This window comes from Narcine bancroftii (genome assembly GCF_036971445.1).
Source record: "Narcine bancroftii isolate sNarBan1 chromosome 12 unlocalized genomic scaffold, sNarBan1.hap1 SUPER_12_unloc_2, whole genome shotgun sequence".
NCBI classification, from domain to species: domain Eukaryota; kingdom Metazoa; phylum Chordata; class Chondrichthyes; order Torpediniformes; family Narcinidae; genus Narcine; species Narcine bancroftii.
Genome location: NW_027211808.1, coordinates 3,336,180 through 3,354,011, shown reverse-complemented (window position 1 = coordinate 3,354,011; position 17,832 = coordinate 3,336,180). Strand labels below are relative to the sequence as shown.

Genomic DNA, 17,832 nt, shown 5'->3' with positions numbered 1-17,832 from the left:
AATTATCACCAACAATTCCAACCATGTCGATGTTACAACCAGGAAAGCACAAAATTGACTCAACTTTCCCAGAAGCCAGAGGAAATGTGGCAATGCCTCCACATCACAACAACTTTTACAGATGTGTCTGAAAGTATTCTGTCAGGATGAATCACAGCTTGGTATGGGAACCCCTCAGCCCAAGACCGCAAAAAACTGTAAAGGGTTATAAAGGTAACTCAGGAAATCACACAAACCTCAGCACTTAATAGCCTGAATTTGCCTGAGATTGTCTGATCTCGGAAACTAAGCAGGCTCAGGTCTGGCCAATACTTGGGGAGTCCGCCAAGGAACACCAGGTGCTGTAAGTTTCTGAGGGTTGCTGGACCAAGTGGCGACTCTCTACTGACTTACGGTAGACAAAAGTTAAAAATTTCATGAACGTTACATTCTAAATGGAGTACTGTATTACATGACAATAATGAATCCTTTACCTTTACCATTCCACCCAGTCACACTCTCTTCTCCTCCTTCCAATGGAGCAGAAAATACATGAGCTTAAAAACATGACTTGAGAAGAGGTTCTTTCTTGCTGTTATCAGATTTTTATGTGGATCTCTTATTGGTAAAGATGATGACCTTGAACTATTTTTACTGCTCTTTTCTCTTTACCCTGTATTTTGTTCTTGTACACTTTGACTTATAGTTAACACTACACCCTGCAATTTAGTTTATTTATTTGTTGGTTTACCAACTGAATGAGTTGACTTATCTGGACAGAATGCTAAAAAACTATTTTTACAATGTCTTGATACACATGACAATAATTCAATTCAAGTACAATACTGATTCAAGGTACTACTGTCCACATGAAAAGGATGCAATCACTAGACAATCTGATCCATAGGTCTATTGTCCGGGTAATCCAAGAGAAGCTGGAAGAAGGCTTTTATATATTAATTTGTCTAATTAAATTTAAGTTTGATAAATATTCCAGTATCTGCAGTTTCCTGTATGTTATTGGTAAATATGAACAGTGATTCCATAAAACACTACTGTGAAAATCCTTTCCAGAGCCTTTACCACTGTTTTGGTTTTAATGTTCCTTAATGGTTTAGCTTCTGGAAATTTTGATGTTGTACACATAATCGATAATGTGCTGATTTCCAGACAATTTTAGGCAGGGGACCTACACAATCCACAAAAACCCTAGTGAAAGGTTCCCCAACAACAGGAATGGGTTGTAATGGAGCCACTGGAGGACCCTGGTTAGGTTTCCCCACAACCTGACAAAGTGACATGTCCGGCACCAATTTACAACATCCTTCCTCAAACCAGGTTAGAAATATTGTCTCAAAATATTATTCCTGGTTTTCTTTACACCAAGATGACCACCCAAAGATGTACTGTGGGCTAGATTTAAATTTTAATTCTGGTAATTTCTAGGAACAACCACCTGATGATCACCCCCCACCCCCACACTCTTTATTAGCAGGAATATCAAGAGGTCTCCATTCTCACATAATCAATTAACCTTTCAAATAATATCCACAAGCCATTTCTTTAATGTCCTGTTCAGTTACTGTTTTGTCCCTTAAGAAAACAAGATCTGTATCTATTTTCTGTTGTTGCATTAACTCTTTCCTTGACAAAAAGAAATTCTTACTCTCACAATTACCATGCTCTTTCAAAACTATTTCAGAAGTATTGGGCAAGTCTCTATAAACTGGATCTTCCTCAGCTCTCATCATTCTCTTCGTCATAGACATTATTACAGTACATGAAGGATATATCTCACCATCCTCTTCAACCTCATCCTTACCAGGAGGATCTGTTAATCTAAAAACTAACCCAACTTTATCCTCTGCCACATTATTCTCCAATAAAAATGAGAACCTTGCATGAGTAACTTTGAAATTACTCCAACTACAACAGGTCCGTTAACTAATTCAGAATTTAGCACAACTTTGTGAAGCAATACTGACTCTACCTCCCCTCCAACACCTTTAATCAAAGTTGTCTCCCCTGTGTCAGTCGTTTGATTCAGAGTTAAAACACTTCCCAACAACAATGACTGGGGAGTCACAGTATCTCTAAGGATTTCAACTGGAACCTGTGGTTCCCCCTCCTTTATTGAGTCAAAGCCCTCTGACACAAAAGGTTTGAAAACATCCATGACCTCCTTACCAGTTTTGGCACCTCTGCTCTCCTTAAATTCAACTGTTTGAATACAAACTTCTGATAAAACCTTTACTCTTTTCTTTTTCAACACTAGAATTTTTGCAATAACATTACCAGGTTTCTTACAAAATGACATATAAATCCAAAACTTCTGTCCTTTCCCACCTTAACTTCATCTTTTTTCTTAACATTCTCTCCAGACTTAATTTCAGGCTTACTATTCTGCTCCACATTAACCTTCTGAACAGGCTTATTAATCTGTTCCACATTAACTCTCTGAAAATTCTTACTATTCTGCAATGAACCTTTGTGAACTAGGGCAAATTCATCTATTAATCTAGTCGTATGTCATCACGTCCCCATGTCTCTCTCATCCAGGTATAATTTAATCTCATTTGGAACACACTTTTTAATTTCCTCAGTTAAAATCAATTCTCTAAATCCATCAAAATTATTATTTATTCCTTTCGAGGCACACCAACGGTCAAACCATACAGATCTTTTTAGAGCAAAATCCATATAAGATTGATTCCATGTTTTCACCAGACTCCTAAATTTTTGTCTATTTACTTCTGGGATCAACTCATAAGCTTTCAATATTGCTCAGTACAAAATTTGCCACTTGCTCTGTAGTCAAGCTAGAGAATGCAATTTGTGCTTTTCCCTTCAATACACTTTGGACCATTAGAGGCCACTTCTCTTTTGGCCATCTTGAACTCTCAACAACCTTTTCAAAAAGCTGAAAATATGTATCTATATCTCCCTTATCAAAAGGAGGAACTAGATTTTTCTCTCTACTAGCCAAAATCCTCTCCCCAGGAGTTACAGCCACAATTTTCTTACTTCTCTCCATCTCAGTTTTTAACTTCTCTATAATTGAAAATGTCTGTCCCTTTCAATCTTTTCCAAGTCATATTTTCTTTGTCATACATCATCCTCCCTCTGTTTTTAAGCCTCCTCTTACTCATATTTTCTCAGTTTTTTCTGACTCATATAACCTGTTTTTAGCCTCTTCCCTTTACTTTTCAGCTTGATCTGGCTCTTTTTGTCTGTTTCTCAGCCTCCAACACCCTCCATTTCTCCAATTCCAATTACAACTCAACAAATCTATTCTCTGGAAAATTTTCAAAGTCTTTCTCAACAAATTTACCTTCACCTATATAATATTTGACTATAATCCTCTGTATGTGTATTTTCTTCATCTAATTCTTGACTTCAGTCAGTTTTATTGCATAAGAAATAACCATCAGTTCTTCCTTTCCTTTGCTCTTCAGATCTACAAGTGATGGTTGCGACAAAAAATTATCAACATCCATTACTGCTGTTTTTCTCACTTAATCTTTAAATTAGCTTGGAAAAAAAAACAAAATTGACTAATAACCCACAAAACCTATGTCCAATCGACTGGATGAATTTCCATAAAATGTTATGAGCCCAAAACCCAGCAACAATAGATATTCCACAACAAAGGGTTACTTAAACAAAAGTTGCTTTTAATTATCTTTAAACATGAAAGTAGAATCAAACTATAACTTATCACTAACTTATGTAATGTGTGCGTAAGTTCAGAAAAGTTCTCTCTCTCTCTCTCTCTCACACCCTCTCTCTCAGAGTGAAAGCCTTTTGACTCTGCTTGCAAAACCACATGACCGTCTTTTAATAGCAAGTTCTCCTTCATTCTCTTTCATAAGTTGCCTTTGGTAAACAACAATCCATTAATGAAGTTTCTTGAGCACTCTTCAAAGCTCTTCCAAAAACTGTTGAGGGCCCAATATGTCTAGCATTACCAGAATTCCAGTTTTTCAAATAAGATCTGTTTTAAAGTGTTTGGATGTGACCTACTCTAACAAACCTTTCTCAAATTATTTCTCAAAAACCTATCTATATATTCTGTCACAATAGCTTCAACCTTCTTGAGAGTAAACCTGAATCAACAATGACATAACACTTAAAAAAGAACAGTATCATTTCTCTACTTCCTTATAAAGATTTAGGAAGTTCAGCATGTACTTAACTTCCACAGGTGCACCATAAAAGATACAGCATAGAGACACAGAGGAGCTGCTTTGTTAAAGATTGGAAAAAGACATACAAGGAGGTAAATGCAGCTCAAAATCCACGCAAACCTCACTCTTCTCTATCACTTCCATCTACACCTCTCACCATCATGGACCCATCACACACATCAGGCACAATGTTCTAGAGTGTGAAATCATACACCAACCCCCTTCTAAGTGCACGTGTATGTAATGTGTGTGTAAGTTCAGAAAAGTTATTAAGAAAAACCATTTCCTATAGCCGTCAGGCTCCCGAAGGAACTCCACAACAATGATATAATGTTGTCCTTCTCAACTGATCTTTTCACTGTAATACTACAGTTTGTAATTGTGCTCTAGTTCTTCCACATTGTACAGCTATTTGCTTATTGGATATGACTTGCTATACTGCTTGGAAAGGAACCCTTCTCACTGTACCAGGTATGTGACAATAAATTAAACCTGGTACAGTAAGATTTTAACCCTCACCTTTGGATCATTAATCCAAGGCCTCTCAATTGTTAATCCAGTAATTTAACAATGATGCCACTATAATCCATTAATCAATGTAAAAATGTCACTAATGGTTCAATATACTTTTCAAATGCATCCTGTTAATATTTTACTTCAGCAGTACTAGAAATCTCTTAAATTATCTTTTTTTCCCAATAATAATTTTTACCATATGGGAATACTAACCAGACAGACTATTAGAAGTTCAAAGGCTTTCAAAATGAGATTGTCGCATGCGCACTATGTGAAGTATGGAATAAGAACAACACATACACAGTCAAGTTGTTGTCGAAGACTGATTTATTGCTGTTAGCTGTTTATACTCATTGCCTCCCTCTGACAATAAGGGGACAGGACAACACCTGGCTGGCTGCCAATCAGTCAGCCTGAATGGACAAGCCCCACCCAGTCGAGTGTCAATCACCCTCCGGGATATAAACCTGTGCCGGCCTCCCAAGGCCTCACACTGAGTTGCTGCAGCCACAGCCAGCCTGTCTCTGTGGAGGTTTTTGTAGATTAAAGTGTGTTGTTCAGTTTTTACCTTGTGTCTGATTCTGTCTAACAGGCACCACAGGCGTTAACACCATTGCCACTGTGCAGGAGGTCACATTGGATGACAGCCATTGGTCCCTCCGGGGCCCTCACAATCGTCGTGTTCACCAGCCATTTTGTGAGCCAGGTTCTGACTCAGTTTGCAAGCTACTACACGCAACCCCCTACCCTGCCCACTTCAGAAATGGAGATTGGAATGTCCATTACCACTTCAGGAGGCCTACCTCCGCGTCACGGGACTGAGTCTTGACTGGCTGGCTAATATCTACATGGGTCGGTTTCAGGGGGTCAAAGGTGATGGTTTACTCTTTGCCAGCAATGTCCAATACACACATCGATCCATTATGCCTGTGACCCTGTACAGCCCTTCACATGGCTGTTGGAGGGGTTCCTGATCCATTCCCCTTCATGCAAAAAAACATATTTGCAGGTATCGTGGGGCCCTCGCGATAACCGCCATCTATTTGTGAGCCACCTCGCGACTCGGTTCGCAGGCCCCTCCGTGATCATTCTTTGACATCATATACATCTATGTCCTATTTACAATGTATCCCAAATATTCTACATACAAGGACACCAATTTTAATCACTTTAGAACTAACGCAATATACATGGATCAATTTAAAAAGGTCTTAAAAATCCTAGATATACATATTAAAATATTACAAGATGTTCATGAATATAATTCACTGTTCAACTTTGATAATATATTCATAATATTGAACAAGTTTTTTGCAGACAGCTTTGTTTTGAATGCTTAGGACGTGTTCCCTACAATTAGCAATTGCTTCATATGTTTCCATTATAAAATATAGTTTAAAGCTCTAAATAGGAGTAAAATTTACATAAATTTACGAGCTCAAATCTACAACACTAAAAATTGCAGTTAGCACAGAGAGTTAAAGTCACTGATATTCTACAAATAATTCCTCAAACCATTAATTTTGCAGACTCAAGTTTATTGCTGGGAATGGATTAAGATTGAGCATGTCAAAATACTGGGGATAAGGATAAAAAAACCTCACGGCAACCAACAGCAATCAGCAAAATCTAGGACACTTAGTCCCTTGGTCACAATTGCTAAGTCAAGTAAAGGAGAGTCCTCAAAAAATTTAAATATTCAACATTGTATGGTTACATCATATGCGAGTTGCTGATACAAGGTACAAATATACAAGAGTGATGAAGCATCAGAAAACTCACTTTGGAGAAATAATCCATAATCAAGACTAAAGCAGAACATTGTCCTGACTTTTCTTTTTTTTCTTTGGGTTGGCTTCACGGACGAAGATTTATGGAGGGGTAATGTCCACATCAGCTGCAGGCTCGTTTGTGGCTGACAAGTCTGATGCGGGACAGGCAGACACGGTTGCAGTGGTTGCAAGGGAAAATTGGTTGGTTGGGGTTGGGTGTTGGGTTTTTCCTCCTTTGTCTTTTGTCAGTAAGGTGGGCTCTGCGGTCTTCTTCAAAGGAGGTTGCTGCCCGCCGAATTGTGAGGCGCCAAGATGCACGGTTTGAGGCGATATCAGCCCCCTGACTACCAATTCATGCAACTACCAGCAACCAATTTTAAATTTGGTCAGCTCTCATATACAACTCAAAAGCTTGCTTTGTAAATTCTCTCATGAGTAATTTTTTTAATTGCACAATAAATATCATTAAATATACATAACAGCAATTAGATCTTCACATGGAAACATAGAAATATAGAAAAATAGGTGAAGGAGCAGGCCATTTGGCCTTTCAAGCCTACATCACTATTCAATATGATCATGGATGATCAGTATCTTGATCCTGCCTTCTCCCCATACTCCTGAATCTCCTTAGGCACAAGGGGCAAATCTAACCTACTCTCAAATATTGACAAGGAACTGGCCTCTACTACTTCCTGTGGCAAAGAATTCCACAGATCCACCACCCTCTGAGAGAATAAATTTTTCTTCATCTCAGTCCAAAAAAACTTCCCCCTTATCCTTAAACTGTGACCCCTGGTTCTGTTTTTTTCCCAGGATTGGAAACCACATACCTGCATTTAGTCTGTCTAAACCCTTAAAAATTTTATATGTTTCTATAAGATTCCCCCATCAATCTTCTAAATTCCAAAGAATATAAACCTGGTCTATCCAACTTTTCTTCATATGCAAGTCCTTCTAACCCTGGTATTAGTCTAGTGAACCTTCTCTGCAGTCCCTGCATGGTGAGGATGTCCTTCCTCGGATAAATAGATGAAAACTGGATGCAATACTCCAGATGTGGTTTCACCAAGGCCCTGTACAGCTGTAGCATGATCTCTGTACTCCTGTACTTAAATCCTCTTGCTATGAATGCAAACATAGCATTCGCCTACCTCAACACCTGATGTACCTTCATGTCTACTTTTAATAACTGATGTACAGCAACATCCAAGTCTCTTTGCATCTCCCTTTTTCCTAAGCAGATACCATTTACATAATAGTCATCTTTCTTGTTCTTATCTCCAAAGTAGATAACCTCACATTTAACCACATTATATTACATATGCCACCTCTTGGCCAACTCACCTAACTTGTCCAAATCACTCTGTACCCTTTTAGCATACTCAAGACAGCCAACCCCGCTACCCAACTCCCTTTTGTCTGCAAATTTTGAGAATTTGCTATCTATTCCCCCATCTAAGTTGTTGATATATATTGTAAACAACAGTTGCCCCAGCACGGAGCCCTGCGATACAGCACTAGTCACTGGCTGCCATTCCAAAAAAAACCATTTATACCTACTCTTTGCTTCCTGTCCATCAATCCTCTATCCACTTTAATACCATACCTCCTATAATATACCATGCTTTTTAAGATTGTACTCTCGTCTTCTGTACAGAACCTTGCCAATGCCTTAGTAAAGTCCAGATTTACCACAACAACTGATTTCCCCCTATCTACTCTACTGCTTATATCCTCAAAAACTCTATTAATTTCATCAGACATGACTTTCCCTTCACAGAACCATGCTGACTCCGTCTGATGATATCACTACTCTCCAAATGTACTGAGATTGCATTTTTAATAACTGATTCTAGCACCTTCCCTATGACCAAAGTCAGGCTAACTGGTCTGTAATTTACCAGTTTCTCTCTCCCTCCCTTCGAACTAATCTGGTATCTAATGAGGTTTGAAAAATTATCACTAATGCATCCATTATTTCCTGGACTACTTACTTCAGACCATCCAGGCCTGGGGATTTATCCAACTTTGATTCCTGCAATTTGACTAATATAACCTCTCAACTTACAATTATTTCCTTTATACCCTCCCTCACGATCCTCAACAATTGAAGACAGAACTAAAGTAGTCATTCAGACAGTTTGCCATACCTTTGAACCACATGATTAACTCACCTGTTTCTGTCCGCAATGGACCAATATTTGCCTTAACCAACCTCATACTCTTAATATATCTATGAAAACTCATACAATAATTTTTTTATGTTCCCTGCCAGCTTCCTCTCATAATCTCTTCTACCTTTCCTAATTAATCCTTTTCTCCTCCTCTACAGAACTCTGAATTTCTCCCAATCATCAGGAATATTATTTTTTTGGCTAATTTATATGCTGCATCTTTGGATTTGATACTCTCCCTGATTTCCTTTGTTAGCCATGGATGAGCTACCCTCCTTGATTTATTCTTTTTACAAACTGGGATGTACATCTGTTGTACTTAAATGATTACCAATGCATTTCTACCATTAGTCCTTAAAATACCATTTGCCAATCTCATACCATCTCATACCATCAAAGCTACCCCTCTTCAAGTTCAGAACTTTTCTATCTGAATCAACCCTGTCACATTCCATTCTAATGAAAAATTCCACCATATTGTGGTCACTCTTGCCCAAGGGGTTCTTCACAACAAGACTTCTCCATTACTCAGTACCCAATCTAGAATAGCTTGTTCCTTTGTCGGTTCCTCGACATGCTGATTTAGAAAACAATCCTGTATGCATTCTATAAGATCCTCTTCCTCATTACCCTTACCAATTTGGTTCACCCAGTCTACATGTAGATTAAAATCACCCATTATAACTTCTGTCCCTTTGTTGGGCACATTACCAATTTCTTTCCTAATGCCATCCTAACCTCACTGCTAATGTTAGATGGCCTGTACATAACACCCACTAGCAGCTTCTGCTCCTTCATGTTTCACAGCTTTACCCATATCGATTCCACATCTTCCAAGCTAATTTCCTTCCTTTCTATCGCATTCACCTCTTCCCTATCAACATTGCTACTCCACCTCCTTTTCCTTTCCGTCTATCCCTCCTGAATGTCGAGTAACTCTGAATGATCAGCTCCCAGTCATGGTCCCCCTAAGCCATGTCTCTTGATCCCAACTATATCATATTCATGAATAGCTATCTCCATATTCAATTCATCTACTTTATTATGAATGCTCCTTGCATTGAGACATAAGCCCTCAGACTTACTTTAGCCACTCTCTTATCCCTTTTACCATTATGTAAATATGTATCTCCTTTTGATTTTCGCCCTGGTCTTACTTGCCTGTCACTATTGCTTTTCACTTTGCTATCTTCTTTTTAAACCACTCTGACTCTCTGGACTAGCTCCCATCTCCCTGCCACATTAGTTTAAATCTTCCCCAACAGCATAACAAACAAACCCCCAAGGACCGTTCTGTTTGTACTAGTCCCATCTGCCTCAGAACCAGTCCCAATATTTCAAGAATCTAAAGCCTTCCCTCCTACACCACCTTTCAAGCCACAAATTCATTCTCGCTATCCTGTTATTCTTACTCTGACTAGCTTGTGGCGCCAGGAACAATCCAGAGATTATACCTTTTTCCTAACTTCCTAAATTAATCTTACAGGACCTTATCCCTTTATTTTTCCAATATCGTTGGTACCGATATGGTCCACAACAGCTGGCTGTTCACCCTCCCCTTCCAGAATGTCTTCTAGCTGCTCCGAGACATCCCTGACTTTTGCACCCAGGAGGCAACATACCAACCGGGAGTCTCGTTTGAGGCCACAAAAACTCCTGACAATTACCCTTACAATGGAATGCCCTATGACTATAACCCAGCACTCTTTTTCCTGCCATCCCTCACAGCAGAGCTACTCATGGTACCATCATCCTTGCTACTGCTGCCTTCTCCTGGTAGGTCATCTCCCCCCAACAATATCCAAAGCAGCATATCTGTTCTGCAGGGATGATCCAGGTACTGTTGGTCATTCAGTCCCTATCCTTCTCTACCCTCGGAAACTACATAACGAGAGAAAGAATCAGAATTTTTAATAGCTTCAGTCAATCAGATGATCTCAGAGAACATTAGTTCTCAACCACTTCAAAATGCACAATGTTACATCTGACTCAAGTTTTAACCATAAAGCAGCAATGTAAATAGTATATTGCTATGAAGAATGTCCACTTTAACTGACCAATGGACTTCTAAATTGTCATTTCAAATTGTTGTAACATGAGTAATTGTATTTTGAGAACTAATGTTTCAAAGGATATAAAGATTTATGAATGCAGATCCTTGTCACAAAACACATGGTTTTGTTTTCTACTATTTTAATTCTGAATAGAAAGAAGGGCTAATACACCTGCATACTGTTTAAAAGACAAAAGATGGTGTAAAATATAAAATAATTGGAAAAAAATCAGCATTGTACACTTTAATTATGTAAAGTTCATTTTAATCAAGTAATTATCATTTAAATTCAAATTTGAACCCCGGTTGCTAGTACTGTAAAAGCGCTGTAGGTGGAACTAGTGGAGTTTCACATAAATCGGTGCTGACTAGAAGGGCCGATGTGGCCTGTTTCCATACTGTAAAGTTTTATATGGTTTATATGGTTATATGGAAAACATAAGAAAGTTTGAACGATCTAGTGCCTATTACAAAGCAGCATTGTTCAAAAGAATGGCACTGCTGATTTAAAATAAGTGGACAAAGCTGAGCTTTCACCCACTCATAAATTGAAATCATTACTACCATTCCAATACCAAATGAACAACTACATTCAAAATAAGAATTCACTTACTTAAAGGTGATTTAAAAGACTGAAGCTCTACTAAGAGCACTCAACTTCAGAACAACATTGTTTATAGCCATCTCAGAGCCACAGACCAATCTGTCTTTATTTGTCCTGCTTATGTTTTAACTCAAAGGCCTTGCATTCCTCTATGTTAATCCGCTTAATCACAAATGCATTATAATTAAAACTGCAGCCCAAGACTATGCACACAGCAGTGTAGCGTTCAACATTCTGTATTTGTTACTTACTTGGGCCTCCACGTAGGGAGGAATTCCAACGAGATAGAAAGCCACGCCATTCATCTGTGAGAAAGATGCCTCCGAGTTTTCAGAGTATAGTTCCAAGCTTCACAAAGCTATATTCCTACACAGCTTTTAATTTGCAGTCAGTCAGTAGCCTTCCCCTCCCCAGGCTAAAGTCGTCTATCTGCTGTGCGGAAGAGCGTACATTGGTCTTCTAATTATCAACCCCCCCACAACCAAAGGGGAAAGCAAAATAAACTTTCAGTACACTGCACTAGGGAATTTGTCAAAGCATTACTATGAACACAAAATTGAAATGTAACAGCCAGATAAAACATTTAAAAGCAGCAGCATGTTACCATGCTTGTTCCTTTTATCCGCTTTCCCCAACACAAAGCAGTGGTGTTAGCGGGAGCCTTTTTTATCTAAATCAGATTGAAAACATTACTGCTGCAATTTAAACAGCAGGCTAAAATGGGAAGAAGAGGAGGCTCCCTGCCAGTAAACATTCCAACTGACAGGGGAAACATGTGACGGAAATCCTGGAGCAACTCATGGGCTACAGAGAACTGCTCCCAAATCCTGTCTACATCGTACCAAAGAATGCAGGCAGATTAATTACTTTTTCTATTGGATCCTCAAAAGAAAAAGCTCAGACTCAAACATGGAAACATGGAGTGCGTAATTGCTGACTTGGTCTCCAACAAAATAATAATGCTTGATATCTGTGCAATTCACCTAAAACAATATTACACATACAATGGTTTTTTTCTATGATATAATTACAATTAAAAGAATACTGTAATCAGAATGAGATCTCAGTGTATCAGTGGTGCCTCATCTCTCACATGCAGATCCCACAAGAAATTAATACAAAAATATTGTGCTGATGCACTATTCCGTTGCAGAAAATGTGGGAAAGCTGTGCTAAACCAAAGCCCAATCTGCCTTCTCCAAAATACAATCCAAATGTGTCGGAGTGTTATGGTCAACATTTATCCTTCAATACACATAACTTCAAAAAACATTGTTTTCTGGTATTTATAATATTGTTGGTTGACAGAATTGTTCTTAATGAAAATAAATTTGTTTGCATCATTATAATAATAATTACTCTTCAGATGTCTTTAATTGGCTGAACAAGAAAACCTCCAGAAGCTGGATGCTACCGAAACTCAGTAGGTCACGCAGCCTCATTAGGATGTAAAAGACTGTCAAGGTTTCGGGCCTGTGCCTTCATTGGGAATGCTGAAAATCAGGCAGAGACCAGAATAAAGTAAAAACACAATGCTGGAGAAACTCAGCAGGTTAAATGGTGTACTTTTCATAGCAAAGTTAACGATATATATAACCAACATTTCGGGCTTGAGCCCTTCATCAATGTATGAGCAAAATGTAGACAGGAGCCCAAACAAAATGGCAAGGCGGGGGGGGGGGGGGGGTGAGGAAAAAGGGAGAGGGGAAGGAGCACAATTCCACAGGAAGGAGGTAATAGGTGATTAAGGGAGGGAAGGTACCAACAAAAAGGGGGAGGAGTGGCTCTGTGAATGGAGAGGAAAGGGGGTGGAGAGTTGGAGAAAAAATAGGGAGAAAGCAGAGTGGGCTAGCAGAAACCAGAGAAGTCGATGTTAATGCCATCTGGTTGGAGAGTCTCCAGAAGGAAGGGCTCCTCCAATTTACAGGTAACATTGGTTTGGTAGTGCAAGAGGCAATGGAGCATGGGAGTGGGGCGCAGAATTGAAATGATTGGCCAAATGATTCTTGTCATTGATGCAAACAGAGTGAAGGTGCTCAGCAAACCGATCTCCCAGTCTCCATCCAGAACTCCACAAGAGCAACACAGGCAGAATCTTATCTCTTATGCCAGCAAGATCAGGATCATGCATTTATCTACCTCACAAAGATAAGCGTATACAGAGCCGTTGTCATACCCACACTCCTGTTCGGCTCCGAATCATGGGTCCTCTACCGGCATCACCTACGGCTCCTAGAACGCTTCCACCAGCGTTGTCTCCGCTCCATCCTCAACATCCATTGGAGCGCTTTCATCCCTAACGTCGAAGTACTCGAGATGGCAGAGGTCGACAGCATTGAGTCCACGCTGCTGAAGATCCAGCTGCGCTGGGTGGGTCACGTCTCCAGAATGGAGGACCATCGCCTTCCCAAGATCGTGTTATATGGCAAGCTCTCCACTGGCCACCGTGACAGAGGTGCACCAAAGAAAAGGTACAAGGACTGCCTAAAGAAATCTCTTGGTGCCTGCCACATTGACCACCGCCAGTGGGCTGATATCGCCTCAAACCGTGCATCTGGCGCCTCACAATTTGGCGGGCAGCAACCTCCTTTGAAGAAGACCGCAAAGCCCACCTCACTGACAAAAGGCAAAGGAGGAAAAACCCCACACCCAACCCCAACCAACCAATTTTCCCCTGCAGCCACTGCAACCGTGTCTGCCTGTCCCGCATCGGACTTGTCAGCCACAAACGAGCCTGCAGCTGACGTGGACTTTTACCCCTTCCATAAATCTTCGTCCGCGAAGCCAAGCCAAAGAATTCTTCTCTTGACAACATCAAAGCTGGATCCTTAGGTTTATCCTCAATGCTTGCCTCCACTACAGGATCATCACAGACTTTCTCTACCTCTATCTTTTTTCTAGACATGGCTCTAGTAATGGCACACATAGGGTAGATTTCCAAATCCTTATTGGATTCATAAATCAATGGTTTGTGAGTTTCACCCCTCTGCTAAATCATTTCCTAACAAAAGAGAAACTCCATCCACCAGCAGACTTGATTTTATCCATATTGTAAATGGGTCATTAACTAAGTCTGATTTCATCACCATTCTATATAAAGATATAGGCTCTGCTTCACCACCAACGTCTTTAAATTAAATTCACATCTCTAGTATTGGTCTCCTCACCAAAATTCAAAATGTTGCTTAATACAAGCAATTAGGCTTCTCCGGTATCCCATGGGATTTTAACTGGCACTTGATTGGATCCTTCTTTAACCAAAATGAAACCTTCAGTCATGAATGTTTTAAAAATATCCATAACTTCCTCACTCTGAACACAGGCAGTTGGTACCACCCCTTTCTCTTTCTTCCTGCTATTATGTTCCCTGGCTTCTTACAATAGTGGCAAATAACACTCGTAAATGTTTACTTCACCCATTTCTTTTCCTCTCTTCCTTTAACCTAACTTCTAAATTTTCTTTCTACTTTACTTAGATTATCAGCAGTATTCCTTTGAAAGGTGTTCTCTGGTGTCCACTTAGGCTTGTGGGTTAAAGCAAATGCCTCTGTGAATTTATCCAATTCTTTCCAAATTTTTATATTTTTCTCTGCCAAGTACACTTGAATATTGTTAGGAACCAATTTTTAATCTCATCAATCAGAATGATTTCCCTCAATAAATCAAAGTTATTTTCTATTTGCAGTGCGGCACACCATCAATCAAAACATATAACCTTCCTACAAGCAAAATCCAGGTAAGATTGGGTTGCTGCTTTTTTAAAACTCCTGAACTTTTGTCTATAAGCCTCTGGGATTAGTTCATAAGATCGGTGTACAGCTTTGTTCACAAATTCATAATCAGCTGCTTGTTGTACCATAAGACACCAATATATCTGTTGGCCTTTCCCTTTAAGAATAATTTGTAGCAGGAGTGAATACTGGTCTGGTAGCCATTTTAAATTTATAGCTACTTTCTCAAAATGCTGAAAATACTGGTCTATTTCAGCTTCCTCAAATGGAGGAACTAACCTCACCTCTACTGACCAGAAACCTCTCCCCCTGACCAGCACATGGGTCAGCTTAAATTTAGCTATTCTAACTCTTGCTTCTGTTCTTTCTCTCTCCTTCATTTCTGCCTGCCTTACTGCTTCCCATTCAGCTTTCCTTTCTGCCTCTCTTTTTTTCCTCTAACTCTAGTTTTCTCAAACCCAACTTTACTTCCTCTTAAGTTTTCTCCTTTGGAAACTGTTCTAATGCAGCTTCTTAAAATACCCCCTTTCCTACATAGTGCTTAACAATCTTTCAGGCAATTTCCTTTTTTTTCATCCCAGTTTTTACTATAAGTTTTAACTTGCCAATTATAACTATCAGTTCTGACTTTTTAGCTATGTTTAAATTAACTACTGAAGGGTTAGTTATGAACTGGTCAATATTCATAGTTGCTGGTTTCCTGCTGGTGATTTATACCCTCACCGTTTATTTTTAATTATAAGCTGAAGGTTGAGTCAAACTCAGACGACTGATAACTAAGCACAAGTCAATTGCCCCTAAATCTTCCAAATTGGTTTGATACTGGACAATGGCCCCAAATTATGTTATAAGATCAAACCAGCAACCACAAAGAAGGCATATCACACAGCTGTAAAGATGAACAATTACTTTATAAATTAAAAAATTCACCTTCAATCTTTAATTCAAACCCCCCCCCCTTTTATAACAATGTCCACTGGTTGCTATTCAAATTTCTATAACAGCGTAAAATTCATAAATTCACCAGCCTAAATATAATATACGTAATCAAAGTCTAAACTACACTTCCAACCAGCCCACAAAAAATCTTAGACACAAAACAAACACAAAACACACAAGACTCACAAAACTTCGATCTCAACCGAAGCAAAGATCATAAACAAAATTCATTTTGTTTGGTAAACGGAAGCCAAAATATCTTTGAGAGAGAGAGAGAAAGAGAGAGAGAGAGATAGAGAGAGAGAGAGAGAGAGAGAGAGAGAGAGAGAGAGAATATAAAATTCGATGTTGTCTTGTTGTGTTTCTTGCAGAGATAGAATAAGTGGCTTGAACTGGCTGCCTTCAGAATGCCTTTTTGAAATCCCAACATTCTAAACTGTCCTCCAGACCATGATTCATGCCCTGAGCCTTATTTCACTCCACAGCACCCCCAGTGGTGGTTTATCATCCAAGTCCAGAAATTTTTAGATCATTTTCTGCACATGCTCAGTCCCTCTCCCACTCTCTCAGCAGTCCATGACAACCTTGGTTCTCTTAGGCAAACTGTCACTTTTCAACACATAATGAAACAACACAGAACTATGTAACAACATTAACTCTTCAGTATTTCAAATAAGATCTGTTTTAAAATGTTTGCATGTAACCTACTCTAAATTTTGCCAATTTATCTCCCAAAAATATTTCTATATACTCTGTCACAGAAGCATCTAAAAAATGTGATGGAAAATTTGGGAATGTTTTTTGGGAGATAAATTGGTAAAATTAGAGTAAGTTACATAAATACACTTTAAAACAGATCTTATTTAAAATAATGAAAAATACATATTCAGTGACTTTACAGAAACTATGGAGAAGAGTTTGCACATTTCACAAGTAGGTGCTAATTGAAATGATGTAATGAAATAAATACACTCGTCTTGGAAGAATAACTAGAGGTTGTCTGTTTTGGACATTTTTTCAAGGCTTTTGACCTCTGCAAGTGCTCACAGAGGTAATTGTGAGGTTATTGTTTACCTAAAACAACATATGGACCAAAAGAGGAACTCCAGTTGTTTGCTGGAGAAGGGGGTGGGGGTTTGCAAGTGAGAGAAAGAAGGACTTGCTGTTGGATAGAGAGAAAGACAGCAGGGAGTCTTTGACTGTGTGTGACAGAAAACTGTAAGAAGCCAGTAGAAGCTTGTTGGGACTGAAACAGCAGCTCCAGAGTGGCTGATAGCTGGAAGAGCTATCTTTCTGATAACCTTTAATACAACTTGTTTAATAGTATCATAATTTGGCACTTGTTCTAATGTCAAGCTAGAGTATGCAATTTATGCTTTTCCCTTCAATACCCTTTGGACATTAAATGCCACTTTTCCTTTGGCCATCTTCAGCTCTCATCAACCTTTTCAAACGCAGAAAGGTACTCTGTGGTAGTCTGAAAGAAAGAGATTATCATCTGGAGAACCATGATGGGCCAAATAATAATCAGTAGTTTTTTTTTTGAAGCTGATTTAAAGCTTGAGTGTGAAAAACAGCAACAATGGATGTAGATAATTTTTGATATTGTGGCAATGCGTATCCTCATGGTGAACCGGCACTGCTTGTATGGCCAAATGGCAGGGCAGCCATGAGAAAGTGGCATTATCAGAGGTTTCTCTTTGACTCCAGTATCCCTTCCAGTGTGTACCATGGGCAGTGATTATGATGTCGCAATGTACCAGGTGACTGAGCTCATGTTGCCCTTATAGGGATGCGCTGAATATGAACAAAAACAGTCATTAATGACCCTCAACGTGGTGGCTGTGTTTCTTCCACTGCTCATACCAACACAG

General features: G+C 39.2%; 1 protein-coding gene across 3 annotated transcripts in view; it reads right to left on the bottom strand.

Annotated features, from left to right (window-relative positions):
- Positions 1-13,452, bottom strand: part of LOC138750126 (rho GTPase-activating protein 23-like) — a 397,500-nt gene extending 384,048 nt beyond the window's left edge. For 2 of the 3 annotated variants that reach the window (XM_069912261.1, XM_069912262.1), the window contains exon 1: positions 11,540-13,450. In XM_069912261.1, the coding sequence (XP_069768362.1) occupies positions 11,540-11,593 (54 nt within the window). In that variant the 5' untranslated portion in view covers positions 11,594-13,450. Of the gene's footprint in view, positions 1-11,539 lie in introns of all 3 variants that reach the window. The other variant, XM_069912263.1, reaches the window with a different exon arrangement.
- Between the last annotated feature and the right edge of the window lie 4,380 nt (positions 13,453-17,832).